The 22751-nt window shown below is 39.1% G+C and overlaps 1 protein-coding gene across 4 annotated transcripts in view; it reads right to left on the minus strand.

The window, feature by feature from the left end:
* Positions 1-3098: 3098 nt before the first annotated feature.
* The window catches only part of SINHCAF (SIN3-HDAC complex associated factor), a 34752-nt gene continuing 15099 nt past the window's right edge, over positions 3099-22751 (minus strand). For all 4 annotated transcript variants that reach the window (XM_055318900.1, XM_055318901.1, XM_055318903.1 and 1 more), the window contains exons 2-6: positions 22476-22623; positions 20300-20399; positions 18440-18566; positions 9704-9854; positions 3099-5214 (exon numbers count right to left, since the gene is read on the minus strand). In XM_055318900.1, coding sequence (XP_055174875.1) covers positions 5055-5214; positions 9704-9854; positions 18440-18566; positions 20300-20399; positions 22476-22603 — 666 coding nt within the window. In that variant the 5' untranslated portion in view covers positions 22604-22623 and the 3' untranslated portion in view covers positions 3099-5054. The remainder of the gene's footprint in view (positions 5215-9703; positions 9855-18439; positions 18567-20299; positions 20400-22475; positions 22624-22751) is intronic.

Here is a 22751-nt window from a genome sequence, read left to right on the forward strand (position 1 = left end):
CCAAAACCAAAAACCCCAGACCATGTTAAAGCTAATATAAGCTGAATATAGAGAACTGAAGTCCTAAAATGGAGCTAATTATTTTTCCCCCTTTCTAGCACAGAAAGGACGGGCTTTGCCAAAATCTTTTCAGTTCTCTAAACTGAAAGATTAAGCTCTTTTACACTGAAGCCTGAAACTAAGTATGTCCAAGACCCCCTAACTCAACATACAATAACTAGCAGTTTCTAACCAGGGTGTTAAGATATCTGAAACCCAAAGCATTCTCATGATCACAATGAGTAACCAAACTCCACAGCTCGAGAAACTGTTAGAACCCTCAGATCCCTTTCTTTGAGAACATAAGCCTGTGAAACTATCTTTGATCCAATTTGGCTTTTTCCCTGCTTCCCAGTTCACTGAACATCACATAAGAATGGCTGCCAGAGTACCACAATGCTAAATCTGGAGCATTAGGAAACTGTTACAGGGACACTGAATTAGGAGACTCCCTGGGCATCTTCCATCCTTCACTGCAGAGCAGTGAGTCTGGCTCAGTGAGTCTGGCTACCTTTGTCTATTTTTAGAATATCCAGTTATTTCACTAACCCTCCTGAAGACTGTTTTCTACAAAAAAGACAGTATATTAGTAGGCACATCTAAATTAAGAAACAAAACTTGAGGGATCCCTGGGTGGCGCAGCGGTTTGGCGCCTGCCTTTGGCCCAGGGCGCGATCCTGGAGACCCGGGATCGAATCCCACATCAGGCTCCTGGTGCATGGAGCCTGCTTCTCCCTCTGCCTATGTCTCTGCCTCTCTCTCTCTCTCTATCATAAATTAAAAAAAAAAAAACTTGATAACTAATTTAGACAAAGTAACAGTCAACCTCTCAGCAAGGTTTTGACACTTGCCTCTCATTTTCAGCCTTCAAAACAGAGCAAGGTAACCATCTCCAAATGCAGGTGAAGACAACACCACTGCTATGGCAGGGACAGGGATCAATTCAAAGAGCAAAGGCTTTTGAAAAATTGATTTCAAAGTTACAAATGACCTCCTTGCACATCCACTTACCTGAGAAGTTTTTTTTTTTCTTTTTTTGCAAAGTTGTTTAAACAATGTTTAAAAGCGCCTGACCCACAGTAGGGTAACTTTTTTTTTTTACTTGCTGCAGAAAGCAAACGCACTTGTAATGTAGGGCAGAGGCCCACTTTCAAGTGATTCAGTCAGAAAAAATGAGATGCTATGGCAGACAACACTCTAAGATGTCCTTCATGAGCCCCACACCCCACCTCATGGTTTTTTCACTGTATAATCCTCTCCATTTGAATGTGGGCAGGACTTGAAGCTTCAGAGTCCTACCTTGCAAACTGGCTCTGGAGACCTGTTGGCTTGATGCAGGAGGCAGCCACATCAGGAGTACCCACGTGGCAAGGAACCTAGGGGCTCTACAGCCAGTTAAGGAATCTGGGGTGTCCATGCTAAAGCCACAGGAAATGAGTTCTGCCAACAACCTGAGTTTAACTTCAGATTAACTTGATAACTTCACAGTAACTAGATTAGGTGTTGGCAAATCATCTGGACTATACCAAAACCAAATTTAAACCCAACATTTAAAAAGTCTGGCTTAGGGCAGCCCAGTGACTGAGCAGTTTAGCACCACTTTCAGTCCAGGGCCTGATCCTGGAGACGTGGGATCAAGTCCCACGTCGACTCCCTGCATGGAGCCTCCATGGAAAAAAAAAAGAAAAAAAAGAAAGTTTGGCCTACAGGAGCCACCTTTCCCACCTAATCATCTGTTTTTAAAACTTTGATATGAGGGGGCACCTGGGTGGTTTATTCTGTTAAGTCTGCCTTGGGCTCAGGTCATGATCCCAGGGTCTTGGGACAGAGTCCCACATTGGGCTCCCTCCTCAGTTTGCTTCTCCTTCTCTCTCTCCTCCCTGCTTGTGCCTGCTCGCTCTCTCAACTAAATAAAATCCTAAAAACAAACAAAAAACTTTGATATGGGAGCACCTGGGTGGCTCAGTCAGTTAAATGTTTGCCTTCAGCTCAGGTCATGACTTTAGGATCCTGGGATCCAGTCCCATGGTGGGATCCCTGTTCACAGGGAATCTCTGCTTCTCCCTCTGCCCCTACTCGCTTTTTTTCTCTATTAAAATCTTTTTTTTTTTTTTTTAAGATTTATTTATTCATGGGAGACACAGAGAGACAGAGACACAAGCAGGCTCCATCCAGGGAGCCTGATGTGGGCCTCGATCCCAGTTCTCCAGGATCACGCCCTGGGCTGAAGGCGGCGCTAAACCGCTAAGCCACCCAGGGATCCCTCTCTCAAAATCTTATTAAAAAAAAAAAATTTGATACGGATTACATCCCTTTATAGATTCCTCATAATTTTAAGAAGTAAATAATTCGGTAAAGTATATCATTTTACGTAAGTTTGGAGGCTCACAAAGGCCAAGTGACTCAAACGGCTAATAAAGGAGCAGAGCCAGATATCAGAGACCATGTATGACTCCAGTGCTGAAATCCACCTGTCCCTATAACTAATTTTTATAATTTCTTTAGAGTCTCAATTATGATTCCCACTATGCCCATAGACAGTAATAATAAAACCGTGTCAGAGACATTAAAACCCTAGACTGTTAATAATAAAATAAAATTTAAAAAGCAGAAGAGAAAGGAAAAAAGGAAGAGAAAAAAGAAATCAACCACCTACTAGAGAATTTGTCCTTCAGTAATAAAATCATGTTATCTACTAGGTTAATTACTGGGTATTATCAGTTAAAATATCTTTTTTTTTCATTCACGAGAGACACAGAAAGAGAGAGGCGGAGACACAGGCAGAGGGAGAAGCAGGCTCCATGCAGGGAGCCTGACGTGGGACTCAATCCCAGGACTCCAGGATCACACCTGGAGCCGAAGGCAGACACTAAACCGCTGAGCCACCCAGGGATCCCCAAAATGTCTTTATTTTAAAGCATCTCTTGATAAAGAGGATTTTTTCCCTTCATGGCTTGTTATAATACTAAGGGCGTTAAACTGAGTATCTGTGAAGCCAAAAACATTAGTCATTCTTACCTAGGAACACCTTTTAAACAAAGCCACAGAACAGCTTCTTTTATTTTCTAGTAAGACTAAATTTATTCAATACCCTAAGTAAAAGTTTTGATTATAAGTATCCAACAGTATAAAAAGTACAAAACAGATTTGTAGATTTCTAATATATTAATACAAAGTGCATGACTACATACAGTACATCCTACAGGCAAAGAGGTGGAAGGGGATGAAGAAGACTGTGGTTGAGGTCTAGCAATAAATAAATAAATACAGAAGTAGAGATGATCCATATTATAGTATATTCTACCACCAATACTGTAGCCAAAATGTACAAAAACAAAAAGCAAAAACAAAAAAACAAACCATTTCAAAATGACAGGAGGAAGATGATCATGGCCGGGACTCTTGTAACACACCTCAACGGCTGTGGGAGAGCCAACCCAACTCACTGTGTAGTCTGTGCATATATGGTGGCTTGTAGTTTTTGCCATAAGGAAGAAATATAAAATTTTAAGTTTAGATTAAGAACTATAAAACTATAGGGTGCCCATAAAAAGTGGCTCACTCCTTATTGTTATTTATACTATCCAATTTTAAAAATCCAGTTTTAAAAATAAGCACTGAGTCATGTTATTATAAGGTAGGCAAATGATCCTCCCTTATTATGAAAAGTCTGATCTGGTGATACGTTTTTTCTGAACGTTTAGAAAAGAGGCAATGAGAGTACTTTGGTTTGGGTTCAAGTAAAAGGCTTTCAAATGAAGATTTTAGAACTGAAGAGCTCCATGTTCAGGATGTATCGTCTAATATCTCAAGGTTCACAAAGCCTGACTAGAAGAAACCAAACCTAAGCCAACCCACTCAGCATTAACACACACCTCTTTTCTTTTAGAATTTTACTTTAATATGTGAAAAAAAAAAAAAAAACCAAAAACAAAAACAAAAGAAACCACCCAAAACCCTAATAGGTTAAAACAAGTCAAACAACCACTCTACACAGATAAAACCTTCACAAAGGTCAACTGAAGTAATCCAGAGCTAAAACTGAATTGTGCAGATTTTCGATGAAGTCACCAGTCATGTAACACAAACAAAAGTCACTTATTTACACACTAGGCAAGCCCTCTAAGAAATGTGCCCCAAGAAGCATTAACCTTTGTTTTTTTGTGCGTGCCATCCTGAAGACTTGCACATTTTTTTTAAGATAATTTAACCTTTTTAACAGAATGTGATCTCTACCAGGTGGTAATGCTTTGGTACTATTCATCTAGGACTGCTCATCCTAAAACTTGACATTTCCCCAAAGATTTGACTCTGCTTTAGAAGTTTCAATATAGATAAAAATCTTTTATCAAATATCAATATGGAGGCGACACAGGATGCAACATATACAGTCAGGTTACCTCTCTGTATATTTAGAGATTACTCCTTCAAGGTATTTGCGCCAGAGCTTAGTCTGTCCTGCTTCATATTCAGTAGTACAGGTTTGAATCATCAGAACCTTGGCAAGACCTTATTTTTTCAGAATTATTAACAACTACCTCTAGGGGCAAGTCCATGTTACTGAGTTATGACAAATTTATTATCATGAAGGAAAACAAGGATAGCCGTCTTAAAAAATGCCCCAACCACTGCTTCTCAATATAGAAAGACTAAAACTACATACGTTTATCATACAACAAATCCCATCTCTGTCCCCTGAAATTCCCCTAGTTTCATTCATTAGAAGGGGATTAAAAAAAAAAAAAGACTTAAAGAGCACTTTACAGCAGCATTCAGCTTTCCTATGAAATACTCAGCATCTTAAATATTATGTACACTTCTTTTTTTCTTTCAGTAAGCTAGACACTGGCTTCAGAGTTTGTGGAACTGGAGAAGAAATAACCCATTCAAAACTATTCTAGAAATTGTCTTTTGGCAGAATAGCATGTATCCAAGTTAAAAATAGGAGGGTTTTGTTGCTTTGTTTTCTTTCCAAAATTTAAATCATTTTTGTTCCCCTTCTACCTAAACCTCAGTCACCACTCCTGAGTGGAGATGGGCAGAGGCTCTGGCCCCTGCTCCTCCGGCTTCTCAGCAGCTGCTTTCTTGTTGCTGCAGCAAGGCTTGAATAGATGTGTGTCAATGAGGACTTCCCCAAAACGGCCTTTATAGATAATTCCACAACATATTTTCTGTCTAAAAGAAAAAAAAAGGGGGTGGGGGAGAAATATATTAATAAGGTAGAAAACTAGTAATACAAGAAAACAAAAAAAGGGGGGAGAAATCCATAACACTATAACAATACAACATGATCAAAGGGTTCACTTCTCTGGTCTTACCACATTTCAAATGAAAGGCTCCTAGAAAGGCCCCCAATTAGCTAAGTTATAGGAATTACCCAGGTCCCTTAAATCCCACACTGGAATCTTACCAAGTATTAAAGGGGACAGGGGTCATTCTGAGATAAGTTTCAGAAACGGCTCCTAAAGTTATAAACTGTTTCCTCTAAAAATCAGTAACTTTTTTTTTTTTTTAAGATTTTATTTATTCATGAGAATACACAGAGAGGAGAGAGAGAGGCAGAGACACAGGCAGAGGGAGAAGCAGGCTCCATGCAGGGAGCCCGATGTGGGACTCGATCCCGGGTTCCCAGGATCACGCCCTGAGCTGCAGGCGGCGCTAAACCGCTGAGCCACCAGGGCTGCCCAAAATCAGTAACTCTTGAAAAAAAAACCCAGCCATCATAAACAGGCTGATACAACTGGCAAATATATATAATCAAATATACACCACAGCTTAAAAAACAAGAGTACAAAAAGAAAAGAAAAAAAAGAAAAGAACCCTCCCAAAGAAAAAAAAAAAAAAACAACAAGAGTACAACAAAACACCATGGACCACATATAAGGGAAAAAAAAGAACCTTTTCCTATGAAATTCCCCTCTATGCCCCTCTCCAATTCCACCCCACCCCATCTCATTCTCTCCTCTTAATTTTAAGCCTATCATAACTTTTTTCTTTACACTTCATGGTTTTATTACCACGTCTGCATCTCTATATATATTGCTTGGTTATGTCCAATTAATTAAAAAAACAACACATATATGGAGTCACACTCTATCCTGCAATTTTTTTTTGCTCAACATTAATTGAGGTTCATACCTATTGTTAGGGCTTCTATTTCATTTTATGTATCATATTCTATCAAGTGAATATACCATAATTTATTTATCCACTCTCCTTTGGATGGGACAACTTCTGCTATTATAAACATGCCATACAAGTTAACGCATGCCTAAAGGTTTTTTATAGGTTCTGTTGCTGGGATATAAAATGGAAACATGTTTGTGTTTACCCAAAAATGCCAGTTATTCATCAATGTGGTTCCTTTCTATTCCTATTTACTAATAAGGGTTTTATCTTAAACCCTGATGAACATTCAGATTTGTCAAACATCTTTAAAGTACTGCTAAGATAGTAGGCATCTGGGGGCGTCTGGGTGGCTCAGTAGGTTAAGTGTCTGCCTTCAGCGCAGGTCATGATCCCAAGGTCCTGGGATCAAGTCCTACATTGGGTTCTCTGCTCAGTGGGGAGCCTAACTTCTCCCTCTCCCTCTGCTGCTCCTCCTGCTTGTGCTTTCTGTGTCAAATAAATAAAAATTAAATCCAAAAAAAAAAAAATCATAGGCATTTCCCCCTTTCTTTACAAACTGTCAACATGGCAACTTTATTATCAGTTGATTTTTAATTTTAGTATCAAAGTTATGTTAGCCTCATAGAATACTTGGGGCCTCTGCTCTTTTACTCATAATCTGAAAAAGCCAATGCAAGAATCATTTGTTTCTGGAATGTTTGGCAGAACTTGCCTAAATGGGTTTTTAGAGGGAAGACTGACCAGTGAATCAACTTATTATAAGACTATGCAGATTTTCTATTTTTTTCTTGAGACAGTTTTGATAAAATATCTTTTTCTACTAATGTATCCATTCCACCTATATGTTCAGATCTGTTGGTATATGGTTGTTTATAATGTACTACTGTCTTTTAAATTTATTTAGAGCTAAATCTCCCTGTTGTTATCTGAGATATTTTATGTGTACTATCTCTTGATTTCTGCTTCATCTCTAGTAGTCTTTTTGATCAGGTCTTTTTCAAGATCCAACTCTTATTTTTACTGATCCTATTCACTGCATACTGGTTTTCTACTCCATTTGTTTCTACTCAGATCCTTAAGATTTCCTTGCTTTTTTTTTTATTTTTTATTTTTTATTTTTCATTTATGATAGTCACACACAGAGAGAGAGAAGCAGGCTCCATGCACCAGCAGCCCGACGTGGGATTCGATCCTAGGTCTCCAGGATCGCGCCCTGGGCCCAAGGCAAGCGCCAAACCGCTGCGCCACCCAGGGATCCCAAGATTTCCTTGCTTTTATTTTTCTTCGTATTAAGCTTCACTAATTTTTAAATTGGATACGTATCACTTCATTTATTTTTAGTCTTTCTTTTCTAAGCATTAAAGGCATTAACTTTTCCTCCAACTCTTTTAAACTTCATACCATATGTTCTCTTTTTTAAGGTTTTATTTATTATTTATTTGAGTGAGCGAGCAAGAGAGAGCATGAGCTGGGAACCTGACATGGGGCTTGATCCCAGGACTCTGGGATCACGACCCAGGCCAAAGGCAGAAGCTTAAATGACTGAGCCATCCAGGCACCCCTTGACCGTATGTTTTGATTTGTGGTATTTTTCAGTTAGTTATAAAGATCTTCTCATTTATATTATACTTTCTTCTTGGACTCATGGTTTCTTAATTTATAAATATATAAAGATTTTCTATTTTCATCTTGTTTTGCTAGATACATTTAGGTATATTTAAACTCTTTCTGCCCTCCTCTTCTTGACTCTGGAGATTTTTCACTTTTTTAATCCTTTTAGTGGTGACATAGTTAATCAAGTCCCACCCAAAGTTATTCAATCTAGGGACGCCTGGGTGGCTCAGTGGTTGAGTGCCTGCCTTTGGCCCAGGGCATGATCCTGGAGTCCCAGGATCAAATTCCACATCGGGCTCTCTGCATGGAGCCTGCTTCTCTCTCTCTGTGTCTCTCATGAATAAATAAAATCTTAAAAAAAAAAAAAGTTATTCAATCTATTTATTTATTTATTTTTTTTTAATTTATGATAGCCACAGAGAGAGAGAGAGGCAGAGACACAGGCAGAGGGAGAAGCAAGCTCCATGCACCCGGGAGCCCGATGTGGGATTCGATCCCAGGTCTCCAGGATCGCACCCTGGGCCAAAGGCAGGCACCAAACCACTGCGCCACCCAGGGATCCCTCAATCTATTTATTCTTAATGCAAAGAATGTTAGGATATCTTAACTCTTATCACTTTTATTGCTTTGACTTATATGTTATTGTCTTCTAATTCTTTTACTCCCACAACTATTGTTTTCTTTTACTCCCACAACTATTGTTATCTCAAGCAGTGTTTGTTTAAATTTACCTAAATGTTTGCTACTTTATCTATTCTCAGAATTATTTTTTTTAATTTTTATTTATTTATGATAGTCACACACACAGAGAGAGAGGCAGAAACACAGGCAGAGGGAGAAGCAGGCTCCATGCACCGGGAGCCCGATGTGGGATTCGATCCCGGGTCTCCAGGATCACGCCCTGGGCCAAAGGCAGGCGCCAAACCGCTGCGCCACCCAGGGATCCCTATTCTCAGAATTTCAAAGTAGGATCTCTTTTTCTGCCTGTAGAACTTTGTTATTTAGGGTCACGTTGGCAACAAATTCTCAAAATTTTTCCTTGTCAAAATGCCCTTGTTCATAAAAGACAATTTTTAAAGGTTTATTTATTTTAAATAATCTCTACACCCAAAATGGGGCTCAAACTCACAACTTCAACATCGAGTCACATGCTCTTCCAACTGATTCAGCCAGGGGCCCCACACGAAGGATACTTCTGCTACATATATATAATTCTAGATTGAACGTTATTATCTCCTGGCCCACTGGAGATATTAACCTATTGTACTTTGGCTTCCTTTGTTCATGCTGAGAAGTCAGCTTTGTATGTTTGTTGTTCCTTTGAAAAAACTGTATTTTCTCACTGCTTAAAGATCTATGTTGTTTTTCATGTTCCACAGTTTCATTCTATAAGGAGTCATCTATGGGTGAATTTTCTCTACCATAAGATAAATGCTTATTATCTCGCTTTTGTTAATTAGTCTTCCCAAGTCTGTCAAATAGGAGATCCTTAACCACTTTCTCTTTGAATATTGTCCTTGCTAGTCTATTCTCTTTTTTGACTTTGGGATCCTACATTTACTTAGCATTTTGGCCTCTGATTATTCCTTATTAATTTACTCACTGATTTAACAATGCTATTTTTTAAAGACTTAAAAATACATATTTCTAGCTTTTACTTTTTTTCAGCACGAGAGTTGGTCAGAATAGTATAACTCTGTTACAGGAAAATTTAGGTTCCCTAACATGATTTTTATTTTAAACAAATTTTAATAGGAAAAGCACACAAAATCCCAACTCTCAGCTCAATTCTTGCTTAATCCACCTCCAACCATGTGTGCTACCAGCTGTTTGCCAAATGCCATTTAGTTGCTAAGGAAGTGGGAAACCATTGCCTGTAATTAAGAAGGTTTGCTGGTTAGAGATTTTCTGTTGCTTTTACCTTTTCCAGTATGTGAGATCTAAAAAGGAAAAAACCGGCGTTCTGTTAGAGCCAGAGGCCATCTCTGTGTCTGAGCCATCATCTGACTGGTTACTATAACAAGGAGATTGAGCTGGGGAGGCACTTGAGGTGGTACTATGAGCGTCAGAATCTGCAAGAAAGAGGAAAAAAAAAAGTGAAATTTCATTATATACAACTAAGGCTCAGCATAAAAAAACTGTGAATGAATTAGTAAAAAGAAAAAAGAATGCATTTTCTATTTACTACTAGTATCTGAAGACATTTGTACTCCACTGTTCCTAAAAGAAAATGAGGACATAAGCTTTCAGGAAGGTAAGAGTGGAAATACCTTTTCCCATTCCTCCTACTAATAAATAAGTACAACTAAAAACCCTGGCTATCACATATAAAACAAATCTGAAGACTCTGAAAGTTGGCAAAAGCCAGAGAGCTCGATCCAAAGAAAGACACAGTGGGTTCCCTAGTTTTTATGGGTTTTCTTTTTCTCATAAATCCTAGTCTTGGAGCTAGAGAAGCCAGCAACCCAGAAATGCCAATGGGTATAGACAAAAAAACAAAAGAAAGAAAGAAAAAGAAAAAGAAAAGGCAAGCCAATAGAACCTTGCTCTCTAAACAAAAGGCCAGGAGGAAAGTGGAAGCCTAACAAGACAGGAAACTTTTTTTTTTTAAGATTTTTATTTATTTACTCATGAGAGACAGAGAGAGGCAGAAACACATGCAGAGAGAAGCAAGGCAGGCTCCATGCAGGGAGCCCTACGCAAGACTTGGTCCCAGGTCTCCAGGATCATGCCTTCAGCCCACGTGATCAGGCATGTGATCCTGCCCTGGGCTGAAGGCGGTGCTAAACTGCTGAGCCACCCAGGCTGCCCGGAGACTTTTTTTATTAGACAATAATCACTCCATTCAAACACCAGAGGAAAAAGAGGCCCAACACCACTACTCCAGCAAAGGTCAAGTGGGGAGCCTGAGGTTTCCATTCTCATAAGATTGGTAGGAAACCCCCAACAATCCACCAGGGTATCAAGAGGAAGGTTATTGAAGAGGCCCACTAGAAATGAATAGTCCCACCTTGTGGGAGCTTTAACTCCCATTCCCATCCCACAGCAATGAGGAGCTCCTCCCACTGGATATTAGGGAATGGGGGAGGGCACCTGACTTTTAACACCACTGGACATTAACTTTTAACACTTCTGCTAGAGAGGTAACTGAAACAGTCAGTAAAATCAAAGGTTTATTTTTTCTAAAAGATAGATTTATTTATTTATTTATTTATTTATTTATTTATTTATTTAATGACCAGAGAAGAGAGAAAGAGAGAGAAGCAGAGACAATGGCAGAGGGAGAAGCAGGCTCCATGCAGAGAGCCCAACATGGGACTTGATCCCGAGTCTCCAGTATCACACCCTGGGCTGAAGGCGGTGCTAAACCGCTGAGCCACCTGGGCCATCCCAAAGGTTTAAATAAGATCCATAACATAATTTTTAAATGTCCAGGTTTCAATTTATTTATTTAAATTTAGCCACTTAACATATATTTTTTTCACTTAATCATTACTTCAAGTATCCTCCTTAATGACCATCATCCAGTTATCCTACCCCCCAGTAACCTCCCCTCCTATAAACCTTGATTTGTTTCCCATAGTTAAGAGTCTCTTGGGACACCTGGGTGGCTCAGCAGTTGGGTGGCTGCCCTGGGCTCAGGGAGTCCCACATCCAGGGAGTCCCACATCGGGCTCTTTGCAAGGAGCCTGCTTCTCCAGACTCTGCCTATGTGTCTGCACCTCTCTCTCTCTCTCTCTCTCTCTCTCTCTCTCTCTCTCTCTCTCATTTATTTTAATTTATTTTAGACAGAGAGAGAGAGAGAGGCAGAGACACAGGAGGAGGGAGAAGCAGGCTCCATGCCGGGAGCCTGCCATGGGACTCAATCCCGGGGCCTCCAGGATTGTACCCTGGGCCAAAGGCAGGCACTAAACCGCTGAGCCACCCAGGGATCCCCACCGAATAAATAAATCTTAAAAAAAAAAAGGGGGGGGGGGTACCAGGGTGGCTCAGTCAGTTAAGCATCTAACTCTTGATGTCAGCTCAGGTCATGATCGCAGCCCCATGTTGGGGCTCTGTGCTCAGCAGGGAGTCTGCTTGAGGATTTTTCTCCCCTCCCCTTCCCTGTACCCTTTGCCTACTTGTGCTCTCTCTAAAATAAATAAATCTTTTTTAAAAAAAAATCCCTCATGGGCTGCCTATGGTAGAGCTCAGTTGGTGGAGTGTTTGACTCTTGATCTTGAGGTCATGAGTTTGAGTCCCACACCCAGGGTAGAGTTTATGAAATGGTAAGTAGACATTAAGATGACAGATGTTAAAATAATCTGGCCAAGACTTTAACATAAGCATGACAAAAATGCTTTGGTGACCCATCACGAACATGACTAAAACAAATAAAAAGAATCTCCATGGATAGATCTCAGGTTATTTATTTATTTTTATTTTTTTTGTTAAGATTTTATTTATTTATTCATGAGAGATACACAGAGAGAGGCAGAGACACAGGCAGAGGGAAGAGAAGCAGACTCCATGCAGGAGCCCAATGTGGGACTGGATCCTGGAACTCTGAGATCACATCCTGAGCCGAAGGCAGACGCTCAACTGCTGAGCCACCCAGGGATCCCCAGATCTCAGTTTAATAAATAACTAAAAGCTATAAATAAGAACCAAGTGAGGGACGTATGGGTGGCTTAGCAGCTGAGCAGCTGCCTTTGGTTCGGGGTGTGGTCCCAGGGTCCTAGGATAGGGTCCCTGCACTGGACTCCCTGCAGGAGGCCTGCTTCTCCCTCTGTGTCTCTCATGAATAAATAAATAAAACCTTAAAAAAAAAAAAAAACCCAAGTGGAAAAAAAAAAAAAAAAAACAACCAAGTGGAACTGAAATTTGAACTGGAAAAAAAAATGAAATAAAAAGCTCATGCATGTGCTTAAGAGCAGAATGGAGGGGACAGAGGAGACAATCAATGAACTGGAAGAAAGAATAAGAGAAATTACCCAACCTGAACAACACAAAGAAAACAACTGAATAGAGACTTAAGAGACCTCTGGGACTGTAACAAAAATCTGCATTTGTGTCACTGCAGTCCTGGAAAGAGGGAGAGGGTGGAGATGAAAATGTACTCAAAGAAATATAATGCCTGAAAACCTGTCAAAATTGGCAAGAGACATAAACCTATAGAGACTCAACAAGCTGAGCAAACCCCAAACAGGATATACTCAAAAGAAATCACTACCATTATCATTAATTAAATTCTTAAAACTAAAGACAGGGGAAAAGCCTTAAAAGCAACCAAATAAAAACAATACTTTACCTACAAAGGGAAAATAAAATAGATCCAGACTTAAAAAGGATTAAAGGCAATTCATCAGATACAAGTTTTTTTGTTTTTTTTTTTTAAGATTTTATTTTATTTATTCATGAGAGACACAGAGCGAGAGTGAAAGGCAGAGACACAGGCAGAGGAGAAGCAGGCTCCATGCAGGTAGCCCAACGTGGGACTCAACTCCGGGTCTCCAGGATCACTGCCCGGGATGCAGGAGGAGCCAAACCGCTGCGCCACTGGGGCTGCCCCATCAGATACAAGTTAAACGTGACTTAGTATTTTTGCCCTTAAAAGACAAGTCAAATTTACAAGCCAGAAAATTAATCTTTTGGTTGATGATCACCATGCTCTAAGGCTTTCCTACTGCTATTCCATGGTGACAACATCACAAATAGAGGTTGAGCTTACCACACACCTCCCTCCCAGGATAGGCAGATATAGCAATCCTCCAATTCAAAGAACCAATTAAGTTTTTTTTTTAAAGATTTATTCAAAAAAAAGGGGGGGGGGGCAGCCCGGGTGGCTCAGAAGTTTAGCGCCGCCTTCAGTCCAGGGTGTGATCCTGGAGACCCAAGGTCAAGTCCCATGACTGGCTCCCTGCATGGAGCCTGCTTCTCCCTCTGCCTGTGTCTCTGCCTCTCTCTCTCTCTCTCTCTGTGTGTGTGTGTGTGTGTGTGTGTGTGTGTGTGTGTCTCATGAATAAATACAATCTTTAAAAAAAAAAAAGGTTTATTCATTCATTTGAGAGAGAGTTCTTGAGTGGGGGGAGGGGAGCACAGGAGAGGGGAGAAAGGGTCTCAAGCAGACTCTATAATGAGCATGGAGCCCAACTGGGGACTCCATCTCCTGACCCTGAGATCACAACCCAAGGGGAAAACAGGAATCCAACATATAACCCACTGCACCATCCAGGTGCCCCTGGGTATTTATTAAGGACATATATGTCATATCCTACATGACACTAAAGAAAACCTATGAATAGAGCTTATAGTGCTTTGTATTAACAAAAGTTTACCCACAAAATCCTCAAGAATAGCAGACTTTATGAAATAAGTCTACTGGAATGTTTAAAAGGCTTGCCCAACAATTAGTAGCAGCAGTAATCGGCTCTATGCTTGTGAAGAAAACTCACTATCCTAGGGAGTGCTTAATATCCAAGAAATATTTGAAGCTACAGTTTACTAGACCATTTTCTACTTATAAAATGGCAATTTCATATGGTTTAATCTAACACTTGGGACACTAAATACAAACCATATAAAAATGCAGTTAGGAAGAAGATTCTCTTCTAGAATGTGGGCCTGGAAATTCTTCAAAGAACTACAGTTTTTAAAATCTTAAATATTGTGGGATTTGAAAAGGCATGAAGGAGTAATTAGCTAGCACATGGTAGATAGGAGATGAGGAGCAAAGTAATGGAAGCAGAACACACTATGCATAGGAAAGGAACTGACTCAGCCCAAATATTCTTTACCTAAAATAGGACTTCCAAAAGACGCACTAGGGATTTGCAACTTTATTCCATAGCAACCAGAATTCACTGTAGATTTTTAAGAAGGATTACAAAAAGAATAACTAACATATATATAGGAATTTGTTTTGTTTTACAAAACCCTTTTTACTTGATTATTCCCATTTCTCAGATCTGTCCCTCCCCTTCTCCCTCTGCCTCTCCCCCAGCTTGTGCTTGCTTTCTCTCTCAAATAAACAATCTTTTTTAAAAAATATTTTTTTATTCATGAGAGACACAAAAAAAGGTAGAGACATAGGCAGAGGGAGTAGCAGGCTCCTTGCGGGGAGCCTGATGTGGGACTTGGTCCTGGAACTCCAGGATCACGTCCTGAATGGAAGGCAGACACTCAACCACTGTTTATTTGAGGGATGCCTCAGTGGCTCAATCTTTAAAAAAAAAAAAAAAAAAAAAAAGTATGGTTCAATGTTAAGTGGCACTAAGGCCACATTTTGTTGAGTTTCAAGAACTGTAACTCAAATCCAGATCTTCAGGCTGTAGGTCTAATGCCTTTCCAGTACACCACACAAAGGAAAGAATATCTCAGAAATAAACGTAGGTACACACAGGACCCATGGAAGCAAATATATAATCAGACGTGAGGACACCATTTAGTGGGTGAGGTACAAAAATTCAAGTCATCTCAGAACTGTTGCAATGCACATAGGTGTTAGCAATTCACAATGCACATGGGAAAACCCGATTTCAGCCCAAGCCTACAAAGCCCACACACCTTTTTCAAAAGGACTTATTTTCACTCTCCAATCCCTCCCTCCACAACACAGCTTTATAATAAAAATCTAAAATTACACCGGACATATTCCCTTAGGTAAGGCAAAACTGAGTCAGGTATCACTTTCCCCATAATTAAAGGGAGGAGCTAAGAGCTAAGAAGATACATATGAATAATCAATTCCTATAACCTTCAAGTAGTAGAAGAAAATTACTATTACCCAAATGTTCATTAAAACACTTGGTAAGAATGGAGGGTAGGGCCCTCTTTTTCTCTTCCCCTGGTAATAGCTAATCAGGAAGGGAACATGTATAAACAGATAATCCAGTTACAAAATGGGCAGAGGAACTTAATAGACATTCTTACAAAAAAAAAGAAAAAAAAAGGACAAGAAATAACAAGTGTTGGCAAGGATGTGGAGAAAAAGGAATCCTTGTGCACTGTTGGGAATGCAAAGTGCTGCAAACCACTGTAGAAAACAGTATGGAAAAAAAAAAGAAACAGTATGGAGGTCCCTTAAAAAATTAAAAATAGAAATATCATGTAATCCAGTAATTCCACTACTGAGTATTTACCCAAAGAAAATGAAAACACTAATTTGAAAAGATGTGTGCACCCTTATGTTTATTATTATTATTATTTAAAGATTTCGGGCAGCCCAGGTGGCTCAGCGGTTTGGCGCCGCCTTCGGCCTAGGATGTGATCCTGGAGACCCAGGATCAAGTCCCACATTGGGCTCCCTGCATGGAGCCTGCTTCTCCCTCTGCATGTATCTCTGCCTCTGTGTGTCTCTCATGAATAAATAAATAAAATCTTAAAAAAAAAAGATTTCATTTATTTATTCATGAGAGACACAGAGAGGGGGGGACGGGGCAGAGACACAGGCAGACGAAGAAGCAGGCTCCATGCAGAGCTCAATGTGGGACTCAATTCTGGGACTCCAGGATCACGTTCTGAGCCACCCAGGCATCCCACCCCCTATGTTTATTAAAGCACTATTTACAATAGCCAAGATATGGAAGCAAGCCAAGTGTCCATCTATATAGATAAATGAATAAAGATGGGGGGTGAGGGGTGTGCATGTGTGTTCATACACACATATGAAAGAATTCTATATAGCCATAAAGAAGAATGATTTTTTTTTTTTAAGATTTATTTGTTTGGAACAAAAAAAAAAAGATTTGTTTGAGAGAGACAATTCATGGTGGGGAGGGGCAGGAGGGAGGGGGGTGAGAGGGAGGGAGAAAGAGGAGAGGGGGAGACAGAGAAAGAAGCAGACTCCCTGCTGAGCAGGAAGCTTGATTTGGAGCTTGATCCAGGGACCTAGAGATCAAGCCAAAGGCAGACACTTAACCAACTGAGCCACCCAGGCAGCCCAAGAACAAGATTTTATTTTATTTTTTTGTAAATTTATTTTTTATTGGTGTTCAATTTGCCAACATATAGAATAACACCCAGTGCTCATCCCATCAAGTGCCCCCCTCAGTGCCCATCACCCAGTCACCCCCACCCCCACCCACCTCCCCTTCCCCCACCCCTAGTTCATTTCCCAGAGTTAGGAGTCTCTCATAAGAACAAGATTTTAAAAAGAAGGTTTGCACTGATGTGGATGGAGCTAGAAAGTATTATGCTAAGTAAAATAAACTCAGTCACAGCAAGACAAATATCGTATGATTTCACTCACATGTGGAACTTGAGACATAAAAAAAAAATGAACATGGAAGGGGGTAGAGAAAGGCAAACTAGAAAAGACTCACCTATGGAGATCTAAGGATTAAGAGGTAGGGGGAGAATGGGCTAAATGGGTGATAGGTATTAAGGTGGGCACTTGTGAGGAGCACTAGGTGTTTTATGTAACTGATGAAACACTAAATTCTTCTCCTGAAACTAAAGTTACACTGTACGTTAACTGAATTTAAATAAAAACTTGAAAAAAAATTTCTTTAAATAAAAAAGAACCTGTATAATCAAAATACGCACATATTTGTTACCTAAATATTTTACTATAAAATATCACGATATTTTAGCAAAAGATTAAGTGTATCATCAGAATAACTATAGACTAGGAACACCTTAAAAGAGTAGAAAGTTAGCAGGAGATATGCAAAGACTTCAGAGTTGTGGTTATTGTTCTTTTAATTCTGCAAACTCCATTACCGGTCCACAATTCATATCTATAATTTTGAAAAAACCCTGAAAACAGAAAGGTTATCCCTAACCCATTCAGCCACAAAATCTGGCCTGATGTGAACTATAAAATTAGAGTAAATGAACCTGACTAACCCATACAAGTTTTATTTATCCACCTATGTTAATACTCTTAAATTTCTGCTACAGAAATACTTATGTGTTTGATTCAGTAGTGCTGCCTTAGAAATCCTCCCCTCTTGGACTGCCTGGGTGGCTCAGCAGTTGAGCATCTGCCTTTAGCTCAGGGTGTGATCCCAGAGTCTCAGAATCGAATCCCACATTGGGCTTCTGCATGGAGCCTGCTTCTCTCTGCCTGTGTCTCTGCCTCTGTGTGTCTCTCATGAATAAATAAAATCTTTAAAAAAAAAATAGTATAGGAACCCGATATTAATTTGTCATTCCTTCTTCCATTCCATTACTCCACACAACACACACTGCCCCAGAAACCTGAAAGTCCTGAGGTTAGCTTTACAGTAACATGTGAGTTATTATTTCTAAAGTTACTTTCGAGAAAACCTGGGCTTTGGTCTCAGATTGTCCACTAATTATTTACATACCTTTTCTGCATATCTCAGACATCAATTTCCTTATGCATAAATATCAAGTAAACAAGCCTGACAAATACATCTTCTAGAAAATTTAAGATGATGATAGCCTGTGTCTCTGCCTCTCTCTGTGCGTCTCCCATGAATAAATAAAATCTTAAAAAAAAAAAAGAAAAAAAAAAGAAATGGCTAATCAGAGTACTTTGATGACATCAAAATTAATTTCAAGACGCCAAAGAACTATCTCTACTAACTCGACAATACCTTTGTACACTTTCTAAAAGAAATTTTAAAAATCTATACATACCATATGCCAGCCCCAGACAAAAATAAAGACCAACTATTCTTGAGTACTCATATTTCACTATCAAACTTACTGTGACGTTTAAATTCCTTCTGTAGTTTACTGATCTGGTTGCTTTTTATCCTGTTTCCAGATAGAGTTTTCACTTTCTTTGGTTTCAAAGTAGTCTTCAGACTGGGTCCTGCCCTTGCATCTACCACCTGGAAGAAAATACTGAATATTTAATACCATTTAAAAAATGACACCTCTTGTATTCCTTTGGTTCAGACAAATGCCTATCTGAAGAAGCCAAAACTGAGAACCAGTTTTCGACTCAGGAGTGTTTGAGAGCACATGTATACTTTTAATCATCACACAGTACTATTAAACAGCTCATCTACTATTTTTTTTTTCTTTGAAGCAGGCAATAGTAACAGTGTGCTGAACAAAAAAAATTAGATTTAGACTGGCCCAAGAGGTTAAAGAAAATCAAGCCTAACAACAACTAACATTTCTAAAAGACAGTATGGTTTACAAAAAGCTTTCATACACTTTGATTTTTCCTTCACTAAGTAAGGGGACTATTTTTGTTACTCCAATTTAAGATGAAGGAAAACAAGAGAAATTATCTTTTGTCTTATTTCACTAAGCTAGTAAATGGGCAAGAATGGGTAGAGAAGAGTACAAGACTCAAATCAAGGTTTTCACACCTATGCTTTATGCTCTTTTCTCTACACTACACATTTTAATCCCTGAGATCATTTACATGATGACAATGGTATGATCTCTCATATCTAGCTTTGCCATTGGTCCAGGCCTGCATGGTATCATTTCTCACGATTCCTTCACATTCATTATCTGCAGATTTCTATCCTTAAAAAAGGTTGCCCTCACCTTCAAAATCACAATTTGGATCTTCTCCAGCTAAGTTATTAAAGAAAATTCATTTTTTTTGTAACTTTTTTTAGAAGTCGTAAGTAACATAGTCACCAAAGGACACTGAAAGGCTAGTGTTAGGAAAAGATAGCTAAAGAATAAACTCTGCCTGCTTAAATACAAATATTTTGTATAAATGCCAAAAAATGTTATAAAAGCTAACATACAAAAGAATTAAATAAGGCTTAATAGTGTTATTCTGGTCCTTGAAAATCAGTGACAATGGCAAACAGAACATACATTTACATACACCAGTATGACCGCAACTAGATTTAAATAGAGAATAAGCATGGCTTCCATATACTTGAACACTGTGTTAGACTTTAACACATATAATCTCATTCGGTTCTTAAAAGAGCTGTGAGATAGCTATCATCCTTGCGCTTTGTAAGTAAATGTAAATTGCCCAAAGTTCACAACCAGTTAAGTGGTAACGACAGGATTCAAATTCAGTTAATTTTAAACCCTACATGCTCATGATAGTACTACCGTGAGTTAAGATAAATGTTATCCTAGAGATGGAAAAAGGATCCACGTCTGAATAACTCAAGGATTTTCTGTGTTAAATCTAAAAATAGGGACACCTGGGTGGCTCAGCAGTTGAGCATCTGCCTTTGGCTCAGGAAGTGATTCCGGAGTCCCGGGATCAAATCCCACATTGGGCTTCCGGCACGGAGACTGCTTCTCCCTCTGTCTATGTCTCTGCCACTCTCTGTGTCTCTCATGAATAAATAAATAAAATCTTAAAAAAAAAAAAAAAATCTAAAAATATGTGAATGTACACTGTGGATCTCCAAAATGAGGATATTGGATACAGCCTTAGGGAAACGCTACACCCAAGCTATTTTGCTTCTAAACATGCCAAAATGTTTAGTAATTATATATGAACAGTAACCAGTGTTTTACTTTATTCTTTCACTTTTCCATCTGAGAGACAACTACTTCTAAATTAGGGGGAAACTAATGTTACTTTAAATGTAATAAAGGTATAACTGAGAAAGACAAAAGGTGAACTAACATGATTCCAGTTTTTTTTTGATCCTGCTGGCAACTTCTTCCATCTTTTCACAAGCAGGACACAGGCATTACAGATGTCTCCTGAACGAGTTTCATGCAACCTGATAAGAAAACAACCAAACCTTTATTAGTCTCATTTACATTAAAGAATTCATGCAGGAGCACCTGGCTGGCTCAGTTGGTAGACCATGCAACTTTTGATCTCAGGGTTTTAAGTTTAACGTCCACATTGGGTGTAGAGATTACTTAAAAACAAAATGTTAGGGGACGCCTGGGTGGCTCAGTGGTTGACCATCTGCCTTTGGCTCAGAAGTGATCTGGGAGTTCTGGGATCAAACCCCACATTGGGCTTCCTGATGGAGCCTGCTTCTCCCTCTGCCTGTCTCTCTGCCTCTTTCTCTGAATGAATAAATAAAATCTTTCAAATAAAGGTTAAAAAAAAAAAAAAGGAGTTCATGCAAGCACATTTCTTTTAGAAAAAATATACCTGATTATAGTTTATAGATGCTATTTCTAATTGTCCTAGGTGATCCAGTTCCATGGTTTCTGTAGTACATTTTGTACATATAATAAACTCCTCGATCCAATGAACCAATTCTATGTACTGCAATGAGGTCATTCTAAAATGATGTTTTTAAAATTAAATAATAGTAAAATTTAACACCTAGAGGAGATCCTGGTCACCATGGTTTCAAACAATGTTGTTCAATTAATCTTTCAGAAGTATGTAGATACTTCCATAGGCAACAAAATGCCACCCTTTAAGTAAAAAAATGTTATCATGGGGCACCTGGGTGGCTCAGTGGTTGGTTGAGTGTCTGCCTTCCGCTCAGGATGTGATCCCGAGTCCGGGGATTGAGTCCCACATTGGGCTCCCTGTTTCTCCCTCTGCCTCTCATGAATAAATAAATAAAATCTTTATTTTTATTATTATTTTTTAATAAAATCTTTAAAACAAAAATGTTATCGTAATATTCTAGTTTTATAAGACACATAACTGGAGAGGCACTGTAATTTTTTTTTTACATGACTGGATCTGCATAGGGGGAAAATCTCTACCAAGCTCTTTTTAAATTATATCTTTGAAGAACTTTCATTTGATACATTTTTCCTGTATTATAAATACATACAGAAAAATACTGGTAACTTTTATCATGTATAACATTGGAAACAGGGATCCCTGGGTGGCGCAGCGGTTTGGCGCCTGCCTTTGGCCCGGGGCGCGATCCTGGAGACCCGGGATTGAATCCCACATCGGGCTCCCGGTGCATGGAGCCTGCTTCTCCCTCTGCCTGTGTCTCTGCCTCTCTCTCTCTCTCTGTGGCTATCATAAATAAATAAATATTAAAAAAAAAAAAAAACATTGGAAACATTAAGAGAAAAATGTAACTTGAAATGGCAAGGTCAAAAGAAACTCTCTGACAACCTTCAAGACAACTATAAAATCCAAGACTAACAAATAAATAATCAACAAATATTTTTATCAAAAAAGAACAAAGTGGTAAAAAATAACTTCTACCACGGGAAATGGTTCAACAGTAAATATTTATCCAAGTATTTGTTGGAAAGTAAAATCCATTTTATTAAGCAGAGGTTCACTGTCGAAAGATAAAATGAGGGCCACCTGGATGGCACAGTCAGTTAAACGTCCAGCCTAGATCATGGTCTCAAGGTTCTGGGATGGAGCCCAGCATAAGGCCTGCACTCAGGAGGGAGTCCGCTTGAGAGATTCTCTCTTCCTTCCCCTGTCTCCCTCACCTTAATAAAGAAATTAATTTAATTAATTAATTGCTATTGTCCTCAGGAGGTGGAGTTAAACTTCCATAATGTGGAAAAACAATGCAAATAGACAACTATCAGAGGATAACTACTATTAAGAGAGAATAAGAGTAATTTTTTTTAAAGTTTCTATATATCTTTAAGTTAAAAACCAAAGAGTTTGTTTGGCATAATTAAGAGGCTTCCAAATTTGGTAGTTCCTTATAACCTGGAAAAGTGCAGGTTGTCAGTATGTTTGATTCATTTTCAAAGCGAGAGCCTTAAAATAGCCTAGATGAGACTGTAAATGATTTTAATTTATTAGCACATTACTCCAATTGCCTGCCTTGCTTGGAAATATTTCCGTAAGCTGTGATGTTTTTCATTCTAAGGATGGTAAAAACATCAGATGATCTTACCCAAAACAGCTCTGGAAGTCCTTTTCATAGCGTTTACTGTCAGTGAATCGAGAACTGGAGGACTTCGCTCTGCAAATACAGCAGCCCTCTATACTTCGGTACATCTTTGGCTTGTGAAAACCAAACATCTTTTCTTCTGGGCAATAGTCTGTAAAGCCAAGGGAAGTGACACAGCTTTGTTGAGGGTTGTAACAAGGAACCATTAAAAGAGAATTCTCTGTTCCACCCCACCCCCAGTAACTTGATATTACATGACCATGCCAGACAGGAGGGCTC

Source organism: Nyctereutes procyonoides, unplaced genomic scaffold (genome assembly GCF_905146905.1).
Source record: "Nyctereutes procyonoides isolate TBG_1078 unplaced genomic scaffold, NYPRO_anot_genome, whole genome shotgun sequence".
Classification (NCBI taxonomy): Eukaryota; Metazoa; Chordata; class Mammalia; order Carnivora; family Canidae; genus Nyctereutes; species Nyctereutes procyonoides.